This window comes from Triticum dicoccoides, chromosome 2B (genome assembly GCF_002162155.2).
Source record: "Triticum dicoccoides isolate Atlit2015 ecotype Zavitan chromosome 2B, WEW_v2.0, whole genome shotgun sequence".
Lineage (NCBI taxonomy): Eukaryota > Viridiplantae > Streptophyta > Magnoliopsida > Poales > Poaceae > Triticum > Triticum dicoccoides.
The window spans coordinates 41,010,497-41,019,901 of NC_041383.1; the positions used below are offsets into that span (position 1 = coordinate 41,010,497).

General features: G+C 46.3%; 1 protein-coding gene across 1 annotated transcript; it reads right to left on the reverse strand.

Annotated features, from left to right (window-relative positions):
- Positions 1-5,469: 5,469 nt before the first annotated feature.
- LOC119367015 (bisdemethoxycurcumin synthase-like) lies at positions 5,470-6,764 on the reverse strand. The gene is made up of 2 exons (XM_037632653.1): positions 6,572-6,764; positions 5,470-6,482 (listed from the first exon to the last, which is right to left on the reverse strand). Exons 1-2 carry the CDS (start codon positions 6,762-6,764, stop codon positions 5,470-5,472), a joined length of 1,206 nt encoding a protein of 401 aa, XP_037488550.1.
- Between the last annotated feature and the right edge of the window lie 2,641 nt (positions 6,765-9,405).

Below are 9,405 nucleotides of genomic sequence, written 5' to 3' on the forward strand. Positions count from 1 at the left end.
ATGTTGACCACCTCTCGTCCCGTCCGGTAGACACAAAATTAGCCATCAGATCTCCCCAATCGTGCGCGCCCCGAATTGCAACAAGTCGGTTGTTGCGCTTCTTCCTCCGATAGTGTGAAGCGAGCGGTCCGTTTTGTTTCTCTAATTTTCTATAACAATACTCTTGTTGCGAAACCTTCTCTTCTCTAAATTCCTGCAACAAGACCTTTGTTGCGAAACCTCCTCTTCTCTAATTTCCTGCAACAAGTCTGTTGTTGCAAAACTTCTTCTTCTCTAATTTTCTGCAACAAGTCTGTTGTAACATGATCTTTCTTGCAAAAGCATCTCTGACCTCTTTTGTGTATTTCTGCAACAAGACACTTGTTGCAAAATTTGCAACAACATCTTCAGCTTTTACTCTGTATTTCTGCAAAAAAAAACCTTTGTTTCAAAAAAAATTACAACATAAATCATGTTGCAGAATCTCGTCGCCGCGTCGTATTCCTGCAATAAAACATTTGTTGCAATTCTTTTTTGCAACAGAGACTACGCGGAAACTCGTAACTGCGTCGTATTTGCACTAGCTTCGCCGCCGTCATTCACAACAACGCCGTTGTTCCAGAAACTCAGTCTGTGCAGTAGCAGCTCCTAGCAACCGCGAACAGCTCGATCGCATATCCATAGATTGGCAGCTTGGGGCGCCATGGCTTGCTGCAAAAAGGTGCTGGAAGGAATGAGGAAAAATCCATGGCTGCTTGACTGCAAGGCGCTTCGTGTGTGAGCAACAAAAAGATATGTGTGGTGACCTGAGAGATAGAGGAGAGCGACGTGAGATTTTTGATTTCTCTCGAAGAGATAAGATTGCGAGGAAGACGTGGGCCAAGGTAGCACGTGGCGGATGGAAGAGGCGGTTGATGTTTGCGTGAGATCCACCGGCGGAAAGGAAGCTTTTCCCATTTGATACATAGTAGAACTCGAGAAGTCTTATGTTTGTAAACGTCACCACATTTGGTTCCAATTTTTCTATAGATAAATCAAATAATATGTTTAAATTATTAAAATTTATAAAATTGCAGCCCGCGCATCAAGCGGGCCACTTTGCTAGTTTTGCCAAAAACAAACATGCAGGACACCGGTTACACGCACATGATTTATAGAAGGGGCCTGCCCCAAGAAAGACATAATGAAGATGAGGAAAAAAAGGAGAAGAATAAAAAAGAGGAGTACAGTGGAAGAAAGGAGAAGAAGAAAAAGCGGGAGAAGAAGCTAAGAAAGAACAAACAAGAAACAAAAACCGAACAGAATAAAATGTGCACGACTTCTAATTTTGAACAGAACGCGGGCGAGAACTGGGCCGGCCCAGTCGCGGGTCGCCTTCAGCGATCGCAATGCACAGTCGCCTAATGCGACAAATAGGGGCTCCCCATTCCGTCCTCCTCTGCTGCACTCCGACGAGTCCAACATATGGCGGCGACGGCGAGGAGACGAATGGTGGGCAAAGGGATGGTGTGTCGTGAGCCCGTCAAAACGGTACTCGGCAAAACACCTTGGCACTTGATAAAAACTGATTTTGCTGTAGTGCAAAGTTCCACCTGGGATCCGGTCACGGTCAGTCAGACATCCCGTGTGCAGCCTGGGCCTATCCTGCTTAATTATCACCCCACTAATTATTGCTCCTATATATCCGGCTATATATCCTTAACAAATTTTGAATTTTGATTAACATTTTTCAATCTGATGAACAAAAAAGGAATTTTATGAACATTTTTTGAATCGTTGAGCATTTTTACACATTGTGAACATTTTTTAAATCTGATACAAAAAAAATGTTCACGAATTTGGAAAGAAAAGAAAAGAAAGCGAAAAAAGGAAAAAAAAGAAAAAAAAGGAAAAAAGAGAGCTAAAGAAAAACGAAAAAAAAATAAATGGGACATATGGGCCGGCCCATACGAGGGCTCACCGCACCAGGGGCTGCCCGCCTGGTCGCTCAGGGGAGCCCTATGGAGAGCTCCTGTTTGACACTAGTTAGCGGCAAGTAGAAGAGCTTCCGCGCAGGGCTCGCGCAAACGGGCCAGCCCATTGCTAGGCCACGAGTGAACGTAATAAGGAAAAATGTAACGAACGGGAAAACGTACAGCTGGTTGGATTCGAACCCAGGACGGTAGACTTTTTTTTTTGCGGGAAACATAGAGCTTTATTCAAACATAAGCGGCTCCAGCGCGATCAGCCATTAGGCTCGTCACTAGGAAACCAGGAAGAGAGTTCATCCAACAATCAATCACTTCCAATGTGCTAGCATGCTTTGCACAGAGATGCGCTGAATTGTTAGCTTGTCTCAGTACATGATGAATATCAAAACGAAGGAAACTTGAGGCTAGGCCTTCAATTTCGAGAAGTATAGGCGCTATGACAGAGCGCGAAAATTGTCGCGAGTTCCAAAGCTGCACCAGCTCTAGACAATCTACTTCAAGCACCACTCACGAAGAACCTCAAAGCTTGCCAAAAATAACTCCGTCTCGCAATACCAGGGCTTCTGCGATGAGCGGATCCGTGACATGATGGTGCGGCTTGCTCCAGGCAGCAACAAAAGCGGATGAGGTTCGAGCAAGGCCCCCCGCTCCGCTTCTGTTATCAATCAATGAGACGCTAGCGTCTGTGTTTATCGTGAGCCACTCTAGGTCGGGTGGTCTCCAACCATAACCAGGTATGATCGTAGTATGTTCTTCGGGGAGCTCCAACAGCATTAGGGCTTCTTGGATCCGCTTCAGGGACTGGCCTAGATGCAAGCTCTCTCTGTCATGTGTTATGTTGTTACGAGAAGTTCATATAGCCCACATAACAGTGATGATCTTCGGCCGGTCCCCTTCATTGATGCGTGTGTCACATAAAATGTCCTTGCACCAAGTGATCAGATGTAATTGTGGCAGTTTGACGTTGAGCCATTTCCTAGCTTCAGTCCAAAAACTTTGAGCAATGGAACACTTAATGAGAGCGTGCACCATGTCTTCGTCTGCACCCAGGACGGTAGACTGGATAGCCACGTCGCCAGACACTACAGCTAGCTACTCGTATTTGTTTTTAGTACAACGTAGTTTTGAAGTAGGATGTACAGCGGCATATCCCTTCTTTAATCTTCATTCAAAAATGAATAATCTTTTCTTGAACAAAATTTGAAACTCAAACAAACTGTTAAAACGTGTTCTTTTCTAAAAATGTGAACTATTATTGAAAACATGAAAACGGATTTATTGATTTTTTTTTCATATACAATGAGCGATTTTCATACATACATTGAACATTTTTTAGATATATTATGAAAAATTTGAACTACACAGTGAACATCTTTATGATATAGACTGAAGAAAATTTAAAACATACTGAACATTTTTGTGATAAACAATGAACAAATTTTACACAATGAACATTTTTGTGATATATGCTGAACAATATTCAAACATACATCAAACATTTATGTGATATAAGCTGAAGAAAATTTTGAATTGTGAACAAATTTCTGAAAAAAGTGAAGAAAGAAAAATTGGAAACCATGATTTTTTTGAAATCATCAACAGAAAATAGGAATTTCAAACTTTTTGAAAACAAAAGGTAAAAATAGAAAAAAGGAAAAAAGAAAAGAAAACGAAAACGAAAAAGAACAGAAGAAAAAACATAAACAAAAAGGAAAAGGAAAAAGGGAAACAGAAAAAACAGAGAAACCGCAAAAAGAAAAGAAGATGGTTGAGGGGATGGTTACCAAAACCGGTTGATTGGCGCTGCTGTGGAACTCTCGTTATGGTCCGGCCCATTTCACGCGCGCTTCAGCGAAAGCAACGCAGCTGGACGCGCGCGCGCGTCAAATAGGGATCGCCCGCCCTATGCGCCAATTTAGGAACCCGCTACTCTGTGTCTCCACGAAGAAGAAAGAACGTTTTCTCTAGCGATCTGGGCCTTGAGCCGTTTATCTTTAGCATAAAAAAAGAACATGGATGGTTATGTGGCTGTGGGCCATTTTCTTAAAATAATAATTGTGGGCCACATCAGATCACGGCAGGGAGCCCATCGATTTAGTAGTGCTTCCTCCCCTAAAAAAAACAGTGCTTCCATGCTTGTTTTGTGTGAAAAGTAATATTTGCATGGAATTAAGGATCTCGAGATGTTTGTATTAGCTAGGTGTTTATTAAAAGGAAGCCGAAATTGAGGATAGATTGATGCATACTTGCATGCACGTCTCAGTTTAATAGACCCATCCTATTTTGAGTCAAATTTTAGTTGTAAATTTAATAATAAAATAGAAACTATATGTCATAAAAATTATATCATGGGAAATTTAATCCCGCATAAAATATTTTTTGTAACATATATCTCAATTTTTAAAATTATTTAGATGATCAAAGTTTGACCAAACAATAGTGCCCAATAAACCCGGAAGAAGGTAGAAAAACTAGCGAACGAAAGCATGATAACGGAGAGTCAGAAGCGGGACACATGTTCAATCGTAGGCCGACCAGACTTATACATACCTCAGTGATAGCAAAACCGGAAGAAACGACAGGTATTAACTGATTAAAGATTTATGTTGTAGAACATTTTGTTTATGCAATTAGTTTCACCATATCAAACATATAATTTGACCTCCGCCACCCATACGTGTGTGCAATTGGGCTTGTAGAACATTAAAGGCATGTCGACGTGATCTCTCGGGTGATCGCTCCCTACCTGATTGCCTCCGACCAACACATGATCTCTTGTGCACCCTAGGCGAAGACACCCCATCACCAACTCCATGCCGTCACACCGATAGGAGACTGCATACCGCCCATTTGTCGGCGTGACAACGCCATTTTAGAAAAGATGTATCTTTAATTCCCTTTCTATTAATATCATCAACAAAGACTTTGTATCTAAGAATCTTTCTTTCTAGAAGGGCCTCATATTCTCTTGTCGGCCCGGGCCACTAAAATCTCAGGACCGGGCCTGGATATAAGTGTCCTATTAGAATACGACTTCTACCATGTCTGCACACAGTTTCAGTCCAAGTCTAACCGTAACCTATCTTTGTACATAATATTCGACACAACTCTAATAGTACATACACATCCAATACAACAAAGCAGGCGTAGGGTTTTACGTTTCACAGCGGCCCGAAACTAGGTAAATCTCCGTGTTGGTCACTGGATCTGCTCTTTGTGCTTGACGATCTCCTGAGTCGAACCACAAAGAGACCGTTACTGGTCCCATAGATTGTCATACGCACAATAGTAGGAGAGAAAGGTAACCAAGGCTTTGTCTAGACGAAAAAGGAGAGAAGTTTTCGGATCAACCATAATCTTTTACAAATTATTCGATTTAACTCCAACGAATACGAGTAGGGTGATGCCCTAGCGAGCAGGTTGTACAATCTTAATGCATACAATACAATTGAACTTATTTATTTTTATTTTGTTTCAAGGGAAAGGGACAAAAGTACGTAGGTTATGAATCGAGCGAGGGTCAATTTTTCTTGTCCAGGTTGCTGGCCACGGCATGCAGCACCATGGTCTCAACTGTGAACCCCGGTCCAAATCCCATCATCACACCCCACTCACCCGTCCTCTCTCCCTCCTCCTCCATCCGCCGCCGTTGCTCGTCGAGCACGAAGATCAGCGTTGCGCCGAGCATGTTCCCGTACTCTCTCAACACAGTCCGGCTCGCCGCCAGCTTCCCGGGATCAAGCCGGAGAGCCCCGTCGATGTGGTCCATTATTCCACGGATGCCAGGGTGTACCACAAAGAACATATCGTTCCATTTGGTGCCATCGCTCATTATTCCAAGCGGCTGGAACGCATCCGTGAGACACTGCTCGACGTGCTGCGCTGCTAGAGGAATGAGCTCCCTGGTGAAGATGTGGCCGTCGAGGCCGGCTTCCGTGAGCTGCATGGTGAGCACGCCGTCGGTTCCTGGTATGATGGTCTGGGAGGCAGACACCATCTCGAACAGTGGGCGCTCGACGGGCTGCACGGCGTCAGCACCGACGATGACCGCGCCTGCGCCGTCGCCGAAAGCTGCCTGACTGATGAGCCTGTGCGGGTATGCCTCCTCGGGCCCGCGGAAGGCGACGATAGTGAGCTCAACGCAGGCCACCAGGACACGCGCGCCGCGGTTGTTCTCGGCAAGGTCCTTTGCGAGGCGCAGGGAGGCGGCACCGGCGGAGCAGCCATTGAGGTTGATCATGGTCCTGCAGACGGACGCGCGTAGGCCGAGCAGAGAGGCCAGGCGGAGGTCGACGCCCGGAGAGTGCGCACCGGAGTTGGTGCTGACGACGAGGTGGGTGATGTCGGTGGCCGGACGGCCCCACTCGGCTATGGCCTTGGCTGCAGCTGACGCTGCGAGCTCTGGAGCAGCGGCGGCGACTATGTCTAGCCGGGCGTCAAGGGACGGCGTGTCGCGGAGGAGGAATTCAGGGTGGGCGTCCAGCAGCTCCTCTGTGTGGTAGAAGTAGCGTTTCTCAGTTGAGGTCATCTGGCCTGATCATCGTAGAAAACAAGTTTGTCCACAACATCCTTAGGTATGATATGAACCCGATCTTTGCATGTATGATTTTCTTTGTGCTTACAGAAGGTCTTGAGTTTTTGTTTGAGGTCAGTGAGGTGTTGGCTCTTGGCGACCCGGAAGTAGTAGTCCGGGTACTCCTCCTGGGACACGCAGTTGGGCGGGTTTGCCGTGCCGATGGCAAGGACGGCCGCAGGCCCATCGGCGCGCTGCGAACGCCGGATCTCGCGCACCGACGGCAGACTGTTGCTGCCCATGGTCTAGGCGCCTAGAAATAGAATTTCCTGGGAGAGTATACACAATGTATGAGTATTATGACTTTGCTGGAAAAAAAAGGGTATGAGCATTATGGAGAGTGGAGTCAGCAGTCATGCACGGAAACTAAATCTATACAAGTTGCATTGGGCTCGTTAGAGAAAGCAAAGAAAAAGATAAAAACAATCGATGCAAGAACAAACGAGGAGCGAGTACTTACTTCTGCGTGAGATGGAGGAGAGGGAGGAATTGTTTGCACTATGAGATGGGTGGATTGAACAAGGAGGTGGCAACTACTTATAGTGAAAGGGCGGAACACGCAGTGGCTATGTTCACTTTCCTGGAAAGACCGGAGATGTTATCGGAGTTGGTTGTAAGCCAAAGATTTCTATTTTATGAATGGTCGTGTCATATCGGTTGAAGTACATTCTTTGTTTATCTCAAAAGCCTCTTCCCAAACCGTAGAAGTTTCTTTCAAAACATATGCCTTTCTAGATAGGATAGATGTTTACGTATTGTGTCCTATTTTTGCCGGTTGTACCTTTTGGTTCTTACTGTTGCCTCTGTTTGGTTTATTGATGAATTCATCCTCCACCCAACTCACCCAAAAGTCTGACCGGCGAAGAGAGGCGGGCAATATTCAATAGTCCCCCACACATCTAGGCTATGTGGGCCGCATAATATATTTTTTAATACTGCATTGGTAGGGTCTTGAACTCAAGACTTTTTGGCTCGGATACCATATTGAATTCAGGCTCCAGCTAACTCATCCAAAAGTCCGAACTGACGAAGAGAGACGGGCAATATATTTCAACACTTAACATGTTCTTCGCACTTTGACGCTTGGTAAGTTTGAAAAAATAATTGTGTGCATTGCTTGATGTAGAGACCAGGGATAATCCTCTTTTTTGAAAAATAAATATGCCTTTCTAGATGTATGTGACTAGGACTGGCTAAAGGTTGGTCTCTTGGAACTTTTTTTGGTAACTCCATTTTCTAGACTGCTTTTCATGTAACTTCATTTTTAGGTAACTTTATTTTCCGTGTCTGAAGGACCCGCTAAAGAACCATGAGAAATATTTCAAATATAAGTAGTTGGTTAATTGATGCTCATCTATAGCGTCTTTTCTTGCAGTTGTAAAGTTTTGGGAAGAATTCCTACTCCTCGATGCTTTGGTTTATATTGATCTGTGGCAAAACAACATTGCCGTTGCTTACGCGTAGAGAGAACCGATGGCAAGGATTTGGTTGTTACAATGTATACTAGATAGCTGCTGGAGAGAGATAGAAAGTGGTTGAGATGACATTCTGAAGATAAACACAAAGTCTAACGGTGGCAACATCTAGATGGAGGGATTACTCAGACAGTGCATGCTCTCGTTTCACATGTGTATTACTATGCACATCAACTTGACGATCTTGTTTTGTTTGTCCCTCTTTTCTTAAGGAATCAATCATTGGGAAACCTAATTTGTCCACCGTCGAAACTGTGCACAAAGAATATTCTTCATCACACACGTTATCAAGACACCGACACATGAACTGCAACTGTACTTTTTTTTATGACAACAACGTTGGAAACCACGTCAACATCAAATAATGTATGCTTTCTGTTAGGCGATGGGCCAAGTCATGGGCCAAGCCAGCTCAGGAGTCCTCGCAGGAGCGACCCACGCTCCTGCCCACGATCGCCACGACCCCCATGATCTCCCCCCCTCTCTCTCTCTCACGACGCTATATGTATCCCCCTCTGTACCCTCTGTATGCAATAAGAAACAGATTACAACAATCTTACATGGTATCAGACATCGATCCTTTCCTTCCCTCGCCATGACAATCCCCGGCGCACCACCGCCGCCACCTCCTCCCCCTCCTTCCGCGGGCAAGTCTCCTTCTTCCTCCTCCTCCGCCATGACTACTCCTTCAGACCACGCTCCCCTATCCTCCACCCTGGTTCTTCCTTCCCCCATCGCATTCAGCGACACCATTACTGACATTACGCCCTTCATCCCTATAGTTCTCGATCTCCACAGCCACAATTACTACCACTGGCGCCATCTTTTTGAGATCCATCTTGGGCGCTGCTCCCTCCTCCATCACATCTCCGATGATGTCCCCCCAGCTCCTCGCGATCCCTCATGGATCAAAGACGACCTAGCCATTATTCAGTGGCTCTACACGCGCATCTCGACGGAGCTCTTCAACCTCGTCGTCACGGATGGTGCCTCCGCGCGCGATATCTGGCTCGAGCTCCGCCGGCTTTTTCAAGACAACCGTGACGCCCGCATCTCCGCCCTCAACATGGAGCTCCGCACGATCACGCAGGGCGATCGCCCCGTGGGCGTCTTCTGTCAGAGGATCAAGGCGATTGGCGACGAACTTCGCGAGCTCGGCGAGGTGGTCGCTAATCGATCGCTGCTCCACGCTCTGATGGGTGGCCTCGATGATCGCTTTGCCCAGCAGGCGACTCTGATCCCCCTCCTTCGTCCCCTCCCGACGCTCGCCGAGGCCCGCTCCATGCTTCAGATGGAGGAGCAAAACCAGGCGCGCAAGGCGGGGATGCCGCGCCTCTTTCACGCCACTACGCGCCCTCCTGCAGCACCGGCCCCGGCACCGCCTCAGGGGGCGTCTCCTCCCCAGCCG

Excerpts from the sequence above, each read along its gene's own strand:
- LOC119367015 (XM_037632653.1), bottom strand. The coding sequence starts at position 6,764 with ATGGGCAGCAACAGTCTGCCGTCGGTGCGCGAGATCCGGCGTTCGCAG. Across the intron at positions 6,483-6,571 it reads ACAAAAACTCAAGACCTTCT|GCCAGATGACCTCAACTGAG; the intron begins GTAAGCACAAAG and ends TACGATGATCAG.